At 36.4% G+C, this 18,135-nt stretch overlaps 1 protein-coding gene across 1 annotated transcript in view; it reads left to right on the top strand.

Annotated features, from left to right (window-relative positions):
• Positions 1-17,018, top strand: part of CNTLN (centlein, centrosomal protein) — a 197,384-nt gene extending 180,366 nt beyond the window's left edge. Inside the window, exons 23-25 of the mRNA XM_010568763.1 lie at positions 7,427-7,612; positions 8,960-9,037; positions 16,917-17,018. Of these exons, the coding sequence (XP_010567065.1) occupies positions 7,427-7,612; positions 8,960-9,037; positions 16,917-17,018 (366 nt within the window). The remainder of the gene's footprint in view (positions 1-7,426; positions 7,613-8,959; positions 9,038-16,916) is intronic.
• Positions 17,019-18,135: the final 1,117 nt, after the last annotated feature.

The raw sequence follows: 18,135 nt of genomic DNA, 5'->3' as shown, positions 1-18,135 counted from the left end.
GTAGCAAAGGTGTTTTGGAGAAATGTGGAGAAATACAGTATTTAAACAGTTGCCAGCCAAGTGAGACTTTCTTCCTTGTGTTCTAATGGCAAGCAGGAATAACACAGCTTAGGCCAGCATTGTTGTACAAATTCAAATCTTACCTGTGATAGGAATCAGATATCAAATTCTATGCAACAGTTTCTAATTTCTGTCATTGTACCTTAATATTCTTCTACCTTATTGCATTTTAACTGGTTTTTGGGTCTGCAGTTCTAAATGCCGGGAAGCTGAGTTTTGTGATCAAATACTGAAATCCTGAAGCTCCTTTTATACTGTGTCACTCAAGCGCTTTGTCAGGAAAGCTGTGGTGGGTTTAACAATAGTAGCTGCAAAACAACACTGTGCAAATCTGTCTACACTTCTGCAGATGTTCTTACTATAGTTGGGTTTGGGGTATTACTGAATTCACCTTTTCTAGTTCACAGTCTGTCATCCCTACTCAGAGCCATGAAGAAGGCAGGGCTGGGCTAGGATGTTGGACTGTGAACTGAGATAGCTTTTGCCACAAGGGTAGAAGAGGCTGGTAATATTTTAAGTTACTTCAATTAATTTTTCAGATCTTGTCGATAGATTGTTAGTTATGTTCATGTGTGTTCAGAATTGCTTGTGTTAAGTTTGTGGAAAATCAGGCTGTAGATGCAACTGCAGTATCACATTATTTTGTATGTATATACTGCAATTTCTCAATCTTTATTTAAAATGGAATTCTTACATGTCATCAGGTGAGGCAGTTCTTCCAGGCAATGCGCGCTTTCATCTTCCACTGATCTCTGTGAAGTTGTGAGAACTATTCTCAGTGCCAATCAACATAAGATTGCTTATTTTAAATCATATATATCAATGTGATACCTAGCTTTTCTGGATGTATTTCTCCCTTTCAGCTCTTGATTGAGTTAGCATTTGAAACTTTGTAGCTCTGCTAGCTTTTAGGTAATATTGTCACTCTGATAGTCCCTTGAGTGTACCTTTTTGATTTGGTTTGGTTTTAATGCATTCTACACCTTGTTTACTTTATTCTTAACGGAAAAGATAATAAAAGCCAATCTTAATTCTTCCAAATATGTACAAATAAAGAGCTGAGCCATGTAGCTTGAGCATATATGTTAATAAATTTTAGAACTAAAGCAGAAACTGTGACTTAAGACAGGTAAATAAAACCAACACACCACATTATAAATGTGACCTGTGTGACATTGGTAAAATAACGTTACTACCACTTTAATATTTGGCAATACCATTCTTCGTCAGTACTGAATATTGAAGTTGGCAGAGGAAGGTAAGACTGGTCTGTATCTCCTCTACACCTTTACACTCTACTTTCAGGGCATCTGCTGTAGTTTCTGAAATCGCGTGGTCTCTGGGGATCATAAGAATTAAGTTAACCTCCTGAGGCTGACTCATTCCCATGGGTCAGAATGCTACATGTTATAGCCCTTGGCCAGACATATCTATTGCAGTGGTCTGTCTTGTGTTTATTTGTCTACACTCTTGTCCCTTTTCTGATCGAAAAAAAGTTACGTCTAGAAGATGTACTTGTTCAAGTGAAAGAGCTAGCTGAGGTAACTTAATATATATATAAAAAAATGAAATTACTATAGAAGATTTCTTTTCTCTGACATACAGCAGTCATGCTGTGAGATTGGTTTAAACATTATTACTGGAATTATTTTGAAAGTCATTTTCAGAGAAGCAATAAGGACCAACTAACTCTACTTTCATTGAAGAAACTTGAATGCTTGTTTCAGCTGCTGAAACAGTGCATGACGTCATCTCTTTCTGTCACTTTGTCCATTTATTCTGTTTTGTCGTGTTGATAGTGAGCTATTTGGGGTGGTAGTGCTTTCTCAACCTTTCACAGCACTAGAATCTGCCCTAACCAGCAATAATTGTTCTACCAAAAATGACGGAGAAGTTCTTTAAACTCAGCATTCAGTTCTGTGAAATTCAGATCTTGTTTTCCACATACAGCTGCAACATCTTCACAATGCTTTTGCTTCTTTAGGAAGCTAACCTTGTTTCAGAAAAGATTCTTCATTTTATTTTTGGTGTGATGGTCTGGGTCACATCCTTACACCATTCCAATCTACAAAACAAGTGAGTTTCTAAAAACACATTACTTGTTCATATTGAACTACATACAAAATATTATGTATGGAATTGTTCTGTATATTACACTGTTCTATACATTTGTGGTTGGTTGACCCTGGCCAGCAGCTAACCACCACATAGTTGCTTGCTCACTTCCTGCCCCCAGAGAATAGGAACAGCAAAAGCGAGAATACTCATGTGTTGAGGTAAGGACAGTTTAATAAGTGAAGGAAAGAGGGGAAGAAAACACCAAGGGATGTGGACCAATGCCCAGCCAGTCTCTGAGCAATGGCTACCTGCCAGGCTAATCCCCCATCACCCTCAGCTTTTTGTTGAGCAAGGCGCTATATGGAATGAAATGTCCCTTTGGTGAAGTCAGGTCATCTGTCCCAGCTGTGTCTCCCTCCCTGCTTCTTGTGCACCCCCAGCCTACTCACTGAGGGGGCAGGGTGGGAAACAGAGAAGGCCTTGATGCTGTGCAAGCAATAGCAGGTGTGTTATCAACATTGTGTTATCAATTCAGTCACAAATCCAAAACACTGCACTGTAGGACCTGCTAGAAGACAATTAACTCCATCCCAGCCAGACCCAGCACAACATTATTACTATCGTACAAAGCACAGTAAAGCTTACAGTTTTCCGTAACTAATGTGAGCCATGGCTTCTGCCATGAGATCTGCACCAGTGCAAGATTGAAATCTAGCTATAAATAGCTACAGTGCTAGCATCAGACTTTAGTTTGTCTTAAGGCCATTAAGTTTTATTATACTACAAACAATAACAATAGGGTGTGTAAATTAACATGCTAATTACAAGAATAGTTTTAGGCATTGACTTCGTCATATGGCTTTACTTGGGGCCATTGATCAATTTGTGTCAACTCCAGGATTAACTAGTGTCAGAGCTTTTGGGGATGTGGAGACCTTATTAATAGTGTGTTGTCAGGGTCTGTGTATCACTACAGCTTCTTTGAATGTTTAATTAAATATGATGTTTTAAATGAAAGAAGAACTTTGTCTTTATACATATCAAAACTGGCAAAAGATGTGGTGCTAAAAAGTGGTTGCATGCTGAGACCAAAATCGAAAACTATTATAAAGAATGAATATTTTGGGTTGTGAAAATAAAGTAAAAAGCCTTATAAGGGAGATATTTTAGAACTGTATGCAACCCAGTAGATGTAATATATACTATATAACTATATGGAGTTGGTAGCTAATGCAGCAACTGCTACTGATTAAAAAAAAAGCTGGGTACTTTAAGCTCATGTTGTTAGAATTTTAAGCTTGTTATTTTTCTAGTCAGACCAGTAGCAATTGCACTGGTCTGACAACATGTGTTGTAGATTTGTTTTCAGGAATTAATCAGGGATTCCTATTCTAGTTGGCTGGTAGCAGCTAAGTATGTCCCACAGGAATAACTCTGACAGTAACATCTAAGTTGGGAAAATGGGTTTACTACCAAAATAGCACCTAGATTTGACACCAAAGAAAAGCAGAGAGAAAAGATCAAATCCTAGTATTACTAGTACTAATAAAGGCATTGTTATCATACATCAATACAGTACTGAAGTCATATTCTGCATTGATTTCATTGCCGGTAGTTTGTATCACCTGTGTATGCTTATAAGTTTAAAACCAAGCAATTCAGAAATAAAGTAGGAAGTTTTTTAGTTTAAAACCCTACGGTTAGCTCCAGAATGCATTGGATCAATTTCTTAATCAAAGAATGCTATTATACTGGCTGTACTGAGTGAGTACACTCACCAACAAAACCTGTGTTGGTAAACTCTTAGGTTTTTGTCATTTTCAGTTTGGAAATGGTTCTTCCTAACTCAGTTAAAGACCTGTGTGGCTTTGATGTTGAACATTTCTGTAGTAAAGCATGAACTGACACATAAATGAAATCACTAATAAGTAAACAATTTAGCACATGAATACATTAGTGTATGACGGATGAGGATATATCAACAGAAAAAAACAACTTAAAATCATAGGGAGACTATCATTTTTTAAGGCACTTATCCAGTGAAAAATGTATATCAAAACATTATTATTACAACTTAATAATATGAAGAAGGCAGGTTCAAAAATATCTGGTCTCTGAGAGTCCAATTTGAAAGGGCATAAAGTAGCCTTATTTTTCACATATGGTGTGTATTTCACACATGCTTTAGTGTATTAGAACTGCTCAGGGAAAAAAGGAATTGAAGTGTAAGTCCTCTATAAGTATGATCTACAGTGATTATACGTAACGTGTATGCTTGCATATCAAATTTATTAGTTATAATTTTATCTTTCCTTGATTTTTGTTTAAACTTCCTTTTTCTTTTTTTCTTTTTTTTTTTTTTTTTAAATTGCTGCTATAGATTCTTCAGGGTCTTTCTGGTACCTTCCTTTCTGGAACTCTGAACTAAAAGACAAGCACAGTGGAGTTGCAGTTTCTGGCATCCATTGTTGCTATTGCTATCAGCTTATTCACTCATCATGAGCCTCTTTCAGAGTTTGGATACACCAATAAAGTTTAATAATATTGTAAGACTGTTGTCTGGCAATGTTTGTATGTCTAAGATGTTCAAGTCAATGTTTAACTTTGTTTATTATCATGCTTTTTGTTTGTCTGTGCTCAGCTGTTTATCATTATTTGTAGGTTTTCCATGTGCCTTTGCAGTTAATTTCCTTGATATTTTGCTCCTTTAATTTACATTTTTCTTTGCACCATTATACCAATGTGCATCTTCTAGCCTGATCACCTAAGTCTGAGAGAGATGTTATTTTTAAAATTCGGGAAGCTGATTCAATTTGATTAAAAAAGTACAGTTGAGCTTATTTTTCCATTGTCTAATACATCTCATACATTTTGCACGAGCCAATTTACTGTTGGACCATTTCAAATGCTACAAAAACATGTTGTCATTTATCTGTAATTTTTTTTTCATAATGTGTGCTTTTCTACTTGGGGCTCTCTCCTCTCTTAGTCTACTTCCTTCTATAAGCTTGATCCAAGTTGCCCTAGCTCCCTGCCTATAACATCTCAAGTTTCTTCATCTCAGCTCTGTACTTGCAGACAGGTCTATATGCAAGATATTGTGCTGGAAATACTGTGGATGGAGGGACCCACACTTGAATCAGAAAATGGGACAAATTTCATTGTACCTTCTCTCCCCAAATTTATGGTAGGGTAATTTCGGTTTTAATAATTAAATTTTAGATAAGTACAGAAAAACGTTTAGTTGGGAAGTGGTAGAAAAATAAACAAATCTTGGAATCAGATGAATCTGTAGTGCTTTTTTGAAATATATCAGCAAGTGCTCTCTAATGACTGTATTTTGAATACACTAGAGGCTGTAGAGTACTTTACCTCAAATGCCAATAAACAGGCTTCATAATTCTGCAGTCAGTTTCTGTGGGATGAAGGCATTCTGCAGAAAAAAGAATTTTCAGGAGTTAATCAGCTACTGATGAGAGATAGTTTAATAAGATAAGCCCCACATATGACGATCGAAAGAAAACCTTATTCTCTCATTTTAAACTCAGCCAAGGTGTCTGTGTTGACAATCACAGTTCTGCTTGAGTCATGGAAGTTGAATAGGCTAGGAGGATCTTCTGACAATGAGTTACTGCTCTTTTCTCTCAGCCAACAATTTTTAGATAAAATTGTATTGCTCTGCTTTTGACAAAATGCTTTTGTCATAGTTGCATATTGAAACAAAATAACTTCAGTTATACAACTGATGATTTAAACTAACGCTTAGTGTTATTTCACTGAGCGGGAGAACTTCAGGAATAGGAGAGGTGGGAACTTGACCCATCAATTCTTTGTTGTGCAGTTTGGCTCATGTTCAGCTGTGGAAGGTAGTATTTGAGCTCAGTACTTGTGTGGTGTTGGGGAACAAAAACCAAAATCAGGTTTGAATTCCATTCATCTTTCATTCAGGTCAACAAAGTCTTTCCAGCAGGATTTTTCATACTGTTTCTTTTATTCTAGTTTTAAATAAACAAAGGAGAGTGGCCTCACCCCTGCTGGGTTTCTTCTTTCCTGTTAACCATGAGTACAATTTTTTCTCTAGTCATCTCACTATTTTTTATTTTTCCTAGGTTTTTACATCAGCTTTACTAAATCCCAGTAATCCCTTTTTTCCACTCCAGAGAGTGGTTCTCCTTTACTTCATTTAAACCTTTCAAACAGTTTTCTTTCAATAGTATTATTCTGTTTTTCTGGATATGTTTTTTTTAAGCTGCGAGCATCTTTCTAGCTTAGCCAGATCATTCAGTAATGATCATAGAAAAATTGTCCTCTATTATTATTATTATTCTCTTTATTAGTTACTAGTAATAGTAGCAATGATAATAAAGTTTAATTATGCAGCATTAGCACCATCAGACATCCTATCAAGCTCTAGTTCTTGCTTAAAACTAACTAAAAGTCTTCAACAGCAGAAATGGGATCTAAAATTGAGGCTTCTTTTGGCACTTCTGCTTCAGACCTTGTCAAAGCCGGGGTTAAAGAACAATTGCAGTGGTTCTGGTCTGGCACCTGATCTTCCTCCCGCTGCCTGAGCTGCTCTCTGTTTAAAACACCTACTATCTGCTGAGAGCACGTTTGCAAAGAGACTGCCTGGCCTGGCGAGGCCTTTTGTATGGACCAGCTGCATGGAGGATACTACCCTTCCTATGCAAGCCTTGAATAATAATGATATGGTGGACTTGTGTGCTCTAAGGGTACGCTGCTTATCAGCAATGGATAACCACTACTGTGATGATTTAAATTGTAGAAATTACATTGGGAAGAATCAGTAGCCAGGACAGTGTTGAATTACCCTGTCTTGGTGGGAACCAAAATCTTAGGTTTTCAATAAAGAAGTATACTGGTGTTTCTTCATGCAGTGAGGTATGAATAAGCTTTAAAAAATTTCTGTTTGACCAAAGTAAAGCCTGACAGTTCTGTTGTTATTTCAAGAATATTTCTGGTAAACTGGATCAGGAAAGGATTTTTAATTGATTCTGTGGAAACTGCTTTGTTTTACTACTGATGGCATTATGAATATAGTTATTCTGCTGAAGACACAACAACAAAAAATTATATCTATATTTAAGAACATTTTCTGGTTTAATGTATTAATTAATATTTTGTGTTCTAAATACCATGTTATTTAATATTACAGCACGTATCCTATTGAACCAGAATGAAGATAAGTGCCATGTAAAGGAGCTTAGTCTAAATGATACTGTTTTTTCCCTAGTGTTTGCACTTTAAGAAAAATTGCAACAGAGTATTTTTTGCTTGCACCTTACAGGCTCTAACCAGAGAGTTACAGCACAGCGTACAAGAGCTGAGAACAAAAATCAAACAGGCAAAAAAAATGGGAGAAGTGAGAGCACGCAAAAAGAGCCTTTCCCAAGAGTCTGTTCAGTTGGCAGCGTCTATCCTTAATGTTTCAACAACTGATCTTGAAGAGATATTAGAAGTAGAAGATGATGAGGTAAGTTATTTTAAGGACTCTTCTGTAAAAAGCAGCTAGATCAGAAGATACTGTATATTTGCATTCCTGAGGAAAAAGGATTTCCAGGGTAAAGACTGGAATTTTATTGTGCAGCATCCACACAAAAAGAACAGAATGGTTGGATTTAAATAAAAAGGTCGGGTTAGAGACTCATAAGGTGGCAAGACTTCAGGCATGCATAAATAAAATATAAATATACTGTTTTGAGCGTGTAGATGTAGAGACATTATTTGAAAATCCTTAGTAGTTTCCTTTTTTGTGAGACTATTTGGCAGGGTTATACATCTTAAATAGACTTCTGCATTAATGAAAACAAAATTAGAATGTGTCTTGCTGTGCCAGATTGATTCCATTGATGCTTCCTTTCTTGAATTGTGATACCTATTAAAGTTATTTCTAGTAGACAGATGGTTTCTGGGGGAATCCATTGCCTTTTTTAGTTGGTTCTATCATACATTTTACTATGAAATATTTGATAGTGTTTCATCAAATCACCCTCTATTAAATAGAGACACTAATAGGATTTCTTATCCAGTTTTGTTTAGGCCTGATCAAATAATACATGAAAAACCCTGTGCACTAATAACAGTGTCTAGGAGTTGACCATGACTGGGCTGTAACTGTACTCTGGTGATGACTTAGGTTAAGCCTTATTGGAGCTTTATATTAACAGAAATCACAAAAGAGAGTTTTCACATTGGTTAAGTAAAGGTGCATTGTATGTGTATGCACTGGTATGGATTACATTCATGAATACAAATGAAATGGACTCATTCCTGCCCTGTTTACTAACATTTATACACCCCTGTAAAGTGATTCACTTTGGCGGAATTGTTCCATGCTTACCTCATTCTCAAAGTAATTTCTACATCCTGTATCTTTTGCAGTAATCACTGTTGTGAATATATGTGTAAAACACAGAAACATACGTAACTATAAATAGAAAACAAATTTAAAATACACGTGATGTATCTAAAATGTGTGGTATAAATTCATGTTCTATTTATCAGTGTGTAGACTCAGGAACCTTTACATTGAACTTGTAAAATTTACACATAGATCAGATGTACACCTGTATATTCATGTGAAAAGGACATGCTGTACACGTTTCTAGGGATACACACAGACAAAGATAGGTTTATAAATTTAACAGAGCCCTCATACTTGGTGGATATGTTTCAGGTAACTAGTTTTGCAAGCATGATTCCCACTTCCACATGCTGTTTAGTCAATGTATACCCAGTTACACATTTCCTTTATTGTTCATTATGCTCTTCTCGGGTGGCATCGAAATATTGTGTCTTTGTTATATTTTTCTGTTTTTAGGAAACAGCAAAGGCGAAAATGGAATTTGAAAAAGATAAAGAGTGGCTGCAGTATATACAGAAACTTATTGAAGCACAGGTGCTAAATTTGCATCTTCCCTTGATGAATTATAACTTTCTACTCTGAGCAGCTAAGTGATTTTAGTTTGTAATGAATCTATTGCATTTGTAATTATATTGCCATTGATGGTCCCAAACTATACTGTGATAAGGCAATGTAAAATCCTTGTTCTGTAGCGTTTCCTTTTTATTTCTCTTAAAATAACAGACACTGGATAAAACTGAAGAGATGTTAACCAAGGATTTGCGATAGCTAACTTAGCAGCTGAAACCAGTGAAACAATGCTGGAGAAAAACAGCACAGATCTTCGCAAATGTGTTAATTGAATTATTGGAACAGTGTGTAATGCTTGCTAGAGTGAAAAGGATCCATTCTTTCATGCCTCTTAGGAAGAAGACATTTTTTATTACTTGCCTTTAAAGTTAGTAGTTGATATGGACACCTGAGGAGTTCATGGGTTTCAGTGACCTTTTACTGTGGACCTGTTTCCAGTCAATTCATGTTTTCCTCATAGCCAGACAGCTGTTTATTATCGTGTCTTCTCGCATTCTCTACAATATTTTCTACTGAGACCTCGAGCAGCTTGTTAGTGGGAAGTAAATATTGATTTGGCATCCTGTCAATGCAGAAAGAATGAAAAAATTTCCACCAGAGGCCCCTCAAACATTTTCCTATCGACATTTTCTGGGCAGAGAGGAAAGCTGCATAGAGGATGACAAGGCTGAGACTAGCAGAAATCCCTGAGGGGTCCATTGAGACTGCCGCTGTGACCTGTGTTATACTTTTTCTTCTCTTTCAAGTCTTTTTTTTAATACACACAGAGTCTGCTGGGATGCTCCCCTCTTGTAAGTGATCAAGGGCAGTTTATTGGCAGGTGAGAGCCCTGCTTTTCTAGCCACAGTCAGCTTTTGTTTGGACATCACTGACAGCATACACTGACTCTTGAAACTTTTCCATTATATTTTAGTTGTCTCCTTTATTCAGATGATGGGTAGCTGATGTCTGAAAAGAAATAAACTTTGATTTATAAATCCAGTATTCCTAATGCATATTCACCAGCATGGGTCCATTAGCAATGTAGTTCATTTCAGTTATGAATGTGAATGATTGAAAATATTTTGAAAGCTATTTCAAGGGAACATTCACATGCAGATTTATATATTTTCTCATTAATAGCTTTTGTGTCTAGATTGTGTCCTGTGGCCAGATTTTTAAGAAATTACAGTTTTTCCGTCTTTCATTATCAAAACTTACTACCATTAAGACTGCTTAATTGCTGCAGTGGAAGAGATGGAAATACCAGTTTGCTTTTATTGGCTTTGTCAGAAATACTGGCATTTTAATTTAACCTCATAGTATTACATGGCGTTCAGCAGTAAAAGCACAAATATTTCTATTCACTAAATTGCCTTAATTTTAAGAATTTTTTTAAAAATCTATAAATTTCAAGATTCTTTCCATATTATGGACTCCAAAATAGGAATCAGATTCATGGAATATGATGAAGAATTCTTATTCTATTTTTTGTTGTCATTCTTTGGTACATCGATAAAAAATCCTAAGCAGAATTTTATCACTGCTCTTTGTCTGATATACACAGGGAGCAAAAACCAGGGCACAGGGAGTGAGGGTGTTCTTGACTATGTAACCAACTATATTAGGATTGCAAATGTTAACTAAGGATAGAGGAGCTCATTGCTCTCAGCTGTATAAGTTTGTGTACAAGTTAATAGTAGTTTTCAGCAATTTTTGCTTCATCTTGTGGGGTTCCCCAGGAGGAGCTCTGAGGGTAAAAGTAATTCTTGGCAAGCCGACCATCTTTAGAACTGCAAAGGGATTAGTGCTTCTTGGGAGCAGCCAGCTCTGCTTTTCATTTCTGTCTGTGCTAAGTCACATGGATGGAAATTGCTAAGATTTCTTGGTCTCTATTTGGAAGCAGCTCACGGAAGAGCTCTTTGCCCTTTAAAATGCTTAAGTCGTATCTTGTAGAGAGTTTGGTTGTAGTTTCCTTTGGTAGGCATTGGTAACAATTTTGATCAGAAAACTAAAGCTCATGGTGAAATGAAGGCTTTGTGTCAGGACTTGGCTCATATCAGACTGCACACTTAGTGTTTCAGGTTGGCAAACTGTGTACGGGTTTGCATCTTGAACAAAGATGCAGGCTTGCCCCTTTTCTATTATTCTGAGAAAATGTTCGGCTGAAAATTGCATCAGATCACTTAATATTGCAGTTAGATATAGTGTCTGTTTGTGCCATTGAGCCAGGACTTTGGAACATAATTGCCCAGCAGTATTGATTTAATTGCCTAGGTTTATTTGTGGACTCCTAATTATTGACTGGAGGTAAATTTAATGGGGAAACCTTTATGAACACTGGGAAACTGCTGCTGTTGCTGTTATACATAATGAACTGCATCATATCCCTTTAGATCATTCTTCAGGCTAATTTTATTCCACTGTGACAGTACGATAACATTTAAAATGTCATAGACATTTTATTTTTATTACTGACATATGCCATTTTACTGCTGCATTAGAATTTTGGGGGGGACTGAGGGAAGCACTAGTTGCTTTTTGCTGTCATTTTATAGATTCCCCTAAAGTGTAATGATAAAAGATAGCACACCTCTGTTTTATTCTTCATCTGTACCTTCATTTTCTGTACTCTTATGACTTGAAAAAGTCTAATTTCTGTCAGCTTTACAAGAATGTTAATATTTCAGTGATAAATATTTTTGCATTCCTGAGGCTCACAGACACCAGTCAGAGTTTGTGTTCTTATTTTATCAACTGCTGTAGAAACACATGCGGAGAAACTACACCACTGCTAAGAAGCTTACAATTTGATAGAGACATCTCTGCATCAGGATATTATTATGTAAATCAGAATCATATAATTGAAAAGTACAGTCATGTTCTGAATTCTACAGAGCTGGTAAAAATAACTTATTGTCTAAACCTATGTCTGGAATGGCCAAGTGTTTTTTCAGTTGCCTTTTTGTATTTGTACATTAACACCCAATGACTAGAGTGTTCTCACTAAAATATAAAAATTAAACATCTTAATAAATGACATTAGGATACAATGTAAAACGTTCACTTACCTATGAAGAACCTGTGTGTGGAGAGGCTTCACAGGAGCACATGCAGGTATCTGCTACCTGCACAGGGATGTCTGAGTCATGTATAGAGACATCAGAGTGATTATGCATTAGTGATTGGGCATAGGAGAGAGAAGCTGGAAGAGGTATTGCATTATAAACCATTGAGTTTTTACTGGTTTGTGGTATTTGGGAGAGGAGGGAACAAGTATGGTTATCTCAATATGTATGTGGGTTTACAGCTTGCATGGCAGGTGATGAAGCTTCTACTTACTTTCTTCCTCACAGCTGGGTGTGTATGTCTTATTATTTGAACCTGACACAGGATAGTAGCACTCTCTTTTTGTAATCACTTAAAAAACCTGACAAGCCACCAACCTTCTCTAGCTTTTTCCCATCATAGGAATCTTACATAGCTAAACCAAGAGAGTGACTTCTTTTCACATAACTTAAACAAGATTACTCGTACCACCCCAGACTTTCATTCACTGTGGCTGATTGTAAGGAACAGCATCTGGGAACAATCCACTAATAATTTTGTATGTGAGTACAGCATGTTAGCCCAATCCAGATTACTGCCTGATGTCTCCAAGAACTATTTTTTAATAAAATACGAATCATCTCCATAACTCTTCCAAGCATTGAAGCAAATGACAGCATTGATTTAGCATGTCCCTTATCAGATATACAGCGGCACTTGCCTTCCCTCCATCCTCATGTACTCCTCGGGATATCACATCTCACATAAGCAAAGGTGCCTAGTAACATCTTTCCTCTCATGACCTCATTATGAATCTACAAATCATATTCCAATGGTGAAAACTTCCAGAAAAATTCCCTCCCCTCTGTTCAGTGGGCACTTTGTAGGTGTGTGTATAATCCATCTCCAGAACAGGTTTTGGAACTGTATATTCATTCTTCATCAGTAGGGATCTTCCCCAGCCCTTTTCTAGGATTTGCACTGGCTTCTAAACATAGATTTCCGCTGGTGTCATCTGGGAATGTGCACTAACAGCTACGGTTATTTTCTTTCAAACTTCTTGGGTTGGAACTCACCTACTTTGCTTTCGTTAGTCTCTCCAGCCTGTGTCTGTCTTCTTTTTGAACAGGTCTCTGTTCATTGCCTGTCTTCTGCTCACACGCACACATATGTATTCATCAGGTTTTTCAAGTACCTGCACATTAAAGAGCAGCACCAGTGAACCATATCCTGGGGACCATTAATACTGATATCAGACCATCAGAAAGTAACCATGGTTTTCTTGTCATTATGAGAATAAGAGCTCAGTCCTGTGCATTGACAATCCATTATGGTATAAGTTGATGTTTTATCTCATACACACAAACAAAACCACATTACATCACTTTTCTTGGACTCAAAACAGGGAGAGATTGGCTTGATTACTCAGGGTAAGAGTACAGACAGGCACATATCTATTTATATAATCATGTATATACAGCCATCACAAAGTAGAATGGAAAAAGAGCAATAGTGAAGCATTTCTCTAATTTTTTTTTGTAAACTTTGACTTTTAGGTCATAGTGAAATTAGGAGGGTTTGGTAATTATAATCTGAGTTTCTTTAGTTTTATTTCAGGTTGTTCTTTGTGGTTTACTTAATTCAATTTGAGGCAGCTCTGCAGTGTGTTTAGATGGCTTGTTGGGCAGATTTATTATACTGATGATCCATATGGGGAGATGTAAAACAGGTGTAACCACTAATTTGTGTATTCCAGAAATTAGATCCTTTTATTTTTATGTTAACACATTTTAGACTTTGTGAAGCAGAGGCCAAGTAATGCTGTACTCTGTGAATGGAGATGCTGTGTCTCATTAGAATAACAAAATTGCCTTGCATTCATTATAAGTCTTTTCACTGGCAGATCAGTGTATATTTACGTACTTGTGCTGAGTGAGACTTAGTCATGTTAAGGTCGATATATATTACTAGTTTATTTTTTACAGAAGGGATCTCCAAAAGAAGTATACTCAAGGTCAGAATAAAGAGGTGAGAGAAATAGAAGTAACTGTCAGCATTCCTGACTTTAGGATCGTATTACTTTACAGTTATCCATACACCAAGATATCCGTCTGATAAGTTGTGTAAGAAATATGCCATTTCATTCATATGGCTTTCTAGTATCAAAGAAGAAATCTGTAATTCTTGTAAAGATAAAGAAATAAATAAAAATCTTTAAAGCCACATGTAGTTTGTGCTCTCAAATGTTTGGAATTTATACAAATTAATTAAATACTACTTCTCTTAAAGCCTACCATAATGTACTGATTTAGGATCGCTATTATTGTTAATGCGTAGTGTTCAGATAAATTGGTTGTGGCACAGATAACTGGAAAACATTTGAAGGAAGTGTCATTCTGTATTAAAATATATAATTATCTGTGGTATAAACAAGCTTTCACTCCTTAGGTGTGCACTTAGCACTCACTGAATTCCCAAAGCCTTTCCCAAGCATATGGCAGGTTTGGAAGCTGGGATGAATACTTTGGAGTAGAGACATTTTCAACAATTGTGAAGTTCTGGAGAGAAGTGTAGAGGGAAGCTTCCCAGGATAGTTACAGAGCCATCATTAAAAGTAAATCTGACAGGCTTCTGTTAAAGATGAAGACTGTAGAGATCTTCCAGTTCTGGGTGTCAGTATAGAAAGAAAACCAGATAAAAACATACAGCACTTTCTCTGCTGCATACCAACAAATGTTGAAAGGATGACATAATATTCAACTTTCAAATGCTCTTGATTTAAATTAATGATTTAAATGGAAAGAGTTCTTGAAAGATCACTTTGCTATGACATGGAAGCCACAGTGAGTAGTAAGCAGCAAGTAAAATGTAGCTAGAATGATATGAGCCAGAGACATCAATAAGAAACCATTCATCTTAGGCACAACATTAAGAAGGTGAAATGTATCAGAAATGAATGTAGTTCAAGCTAGGCAAGAAGAATTAAGAGGCTTTGAGGTAACAGTATACTGTTCTCATAAAAAACATATTTCGACAACGAGGGAGAGCAATTAGAATGAGTAGGATGCTGGAGTCAGTGTTTTTAAAGCACAGTAGCAAGTAAGTGTCACAGAATTTCAGCTTAAGATTATGTCTTATATTACTCTGAACAGATTTTTGCTCAGTGAATTGGATCCCTTTATTGCCCAAAAAGTCATCACAGTAGCATACAGGAGAAGGCTGACACGTGTAGATGACTAATAGAAAATTCTTGCCATAGACAGGAGTTATTTATGACAGATGGAGACACGTCTGGCCAGCAAGTACCAGCCCTTCAAAACCCTCCTTGTTGTAGAAAAAGGAAATAATGCATATTATCATCCTTTTTCTGTAACTGCAAAGTGACTGTTGAGCAACATGTAGGATTGCCATTGCAGTCACCTAATGATAGATGCTTGCTATTAACAAGATTTTCCTTGCTACATTTTTTTTTCTGACTTGTTAGTGATTATAAGTATCAGTATATAGATTCATATCTGTATATCAGTTCAGACATTACACCAGCATTTGTATTTGATGTACTTTTACATCTGGGGTTTTTTGTTTGGTTGGTTTATGTTTTTGTTTCATATATCTAGGAAACAGGCAGTACTCCATCTGGTATAAGTAGCATACAATCTTCTCTTTAAGTTGGAATATAGAAGTGAAAAAATAAAATCAGAGCAATGATACTTGAGTGTGGAACTAGAGAGTGGTTCTAGACATAAAAGTGTCGCCTTGAACTACAGTTGTTAAAAGCAGAGGTGACTGGCCTGCCTAACCAACTGCTGTATTTTACCTAGTTTATTTCTTGTGGCCTTATTGAAGTAAAATTCTCTCTCCTTCTGATATGAGCATCAGCTGTTGCTTTTGGTGTGGGACTGACGCGTCGGTCACCACTGGTCTCACCAGCAGTTCAGGAAAGCTGACAGAGTTCTGTGAAGCTGACAGAGACTTTCCAAGGGTGAACGAAAACTGTTCTGCTCTCCTCTGGCACAGCACCGACCACTCTGGGTGGAGCTGCAATGCCTAGTGTTTTGTACCACCTCCAAAAGTACTTCCCAGCATACAGCACACTGATGCACCAAGACTGTGAAAGAAAACCTCCTTAAGCGTTAAAGCAATGACACTGAAAAATATACCAAATCTTTCTCAGAAGACATCGACTGTGCAAATACATCCTTTATATCAGAGCAGATATAAAAGAGGCTTTCACTTTTCTCTAAATATGTAAATACATTTTTTTGGTACCATGTTTTAGAGGAGCAGATGTTTGTGTCATATCCCAGTCGATGCAATTGGAACTTTTGGGCTTTGGGGTTTTGTTTTGCTTTGGTTTTTTTATTTACAAGTTTTCACATGTGAGTCTAAGGCAGTTGCCACAGTATTGAGAGCTGTACTGGTAGTTCTATCTGATCCTCCTGAGAGTAGTGAACATACACTACCATTTGTGCATGCCCTAGAGATGACTGTAACCTTTTATTGATCAGCTGATTGAAGATAAATGACAGAGATGCTGGTACTGCAGTTTACATCATTAACATGGTCAGTAAAGCATGAATTGTTCAATAAGGCGTTTATCTTTTTTCATTTTACTCTGTTCTTTTATCATTTTTATGATAGAGAGCAAATTTTCAGACACTAACCAGGCAGGTGAACTTTAAAGATCAGACATGCACATGTGTCGTAGTTGTCAGAACTAAGAGAAATCTAACGGTTTAAAGATATTTAATAAATGTTTTTCACATGAAGAAAATAAAGTTAAATGATCATTTTTCTTACTATGTTTCTTTTTCAGTTTCCTTTTGCCTCATACTTAATGGATGCCATACTGGAAAAATTAAATGAGAAGAAGAAACTGGTAGAAGAATACAATTCTCTCATGAAATGTACTGTATGATATTGCTAAGACCTCTCTTGGCGAAGTGTGACTAAAATATGCGTGCTGTTCCCTCATGTCTTTTCACATAAAGAGCCGTCAATATGCATGTTCAATACATAAGTAGAAACTGTGAACTAATTGTTGAACAAGAGGAATTAATTACATTCCTATTTAGAAAAGAGTGTGGAGTTTGATTCCTGAAGACAAAAATTGCTGCAAATCAATGCAAAGTTAAATATTATTTTCCTTTAAATGCGTTAGCAGGGAACACCAGTGGAGGCTTTGTAGAGAAAGTATGGTTTTGATAGAACCAATACACATCTGTACAATTCAGAAAGTACAAAAAGCAGCTAAGTAACTCCTGGTTGTACTAGTCAGAGCAGTAGAAGTAGGATTTGGAAAGGAACTGGGAATATCATTGGGATTTTGAATACCTAATCTCTTTTAGCTTCTTTGTAAATCCAGCTTTATGATATATGCTACATAAAATGATATGCTCTCTTTTTGTTGGAAAAAATGAGAAAATGAATGATTGTAGAAATAGAGTACTCAATGTAGATTAATACTCCTGGGAAAAGCTGTATTTTCTTCCGAGTTGGAGTGTGTTGTGTACAATGTATTTAGTTGTATTTAAAAAATTCAATACAATAAATTTATTTCCACTGTGGGGTTTTTTTCACTAGTAGTCCCAGTTCTTTCTCAGCTAACACCAAGCTGCAAGCCCTCACTTTCCTTGGGAAAATGGTATAGAGTTTTAGTCATTACCACCAAGATTTATCTAGCAGTACTAACAAATAATTGCTCTTTCTTCATATCTTTGATCTTAAGAGTTTGTATTCCTCTGGACCAACCCACCTGGAAAAAAACGAAAGACCCAGGTTTCTGAATTCATGTGGTAATAACATTTAACTCTTATATATGACTCTTCACCTATGGATATCAAGTTGTTTTACAACAGATATCATTATCTTTATTTGTATTGGGTGGGGAATCAGAAGCAAGATCTGTTTCACCTAAGATCGCTCAAAAGAAGCATGAAACAGAAAAGTTTTCTGCATGTCAGTCCAGTGCTTTTCCTAGGATGTCACCGTGCTTCTTTTAATTTGTGGAGTTCATTAATTGGTGTCTCTAAGGG

The sequence above is a fragment of the Haliaeetus leucocephalus genome, unplaced genomic scaffold (assembly GCF_000737465.1).
Source record: "Haliaeetus leucocephalus isolate CR32 unplaced genomic scaffold, Haliaeetus_leucocephalus-4.0 Scaffold254, whole genome shotgun sequence".
In the NCBI taxonomy this organism is placed as follows: Eukaryota; Metazoa; Chordata; class Aves; order Accipitriformes; family Accipitridae; genus Haliaeetus; species Haliaeetus leucocephalus.
This window is presented reverse-complemented; position numbering and strand designations above follow the sequence as displayed.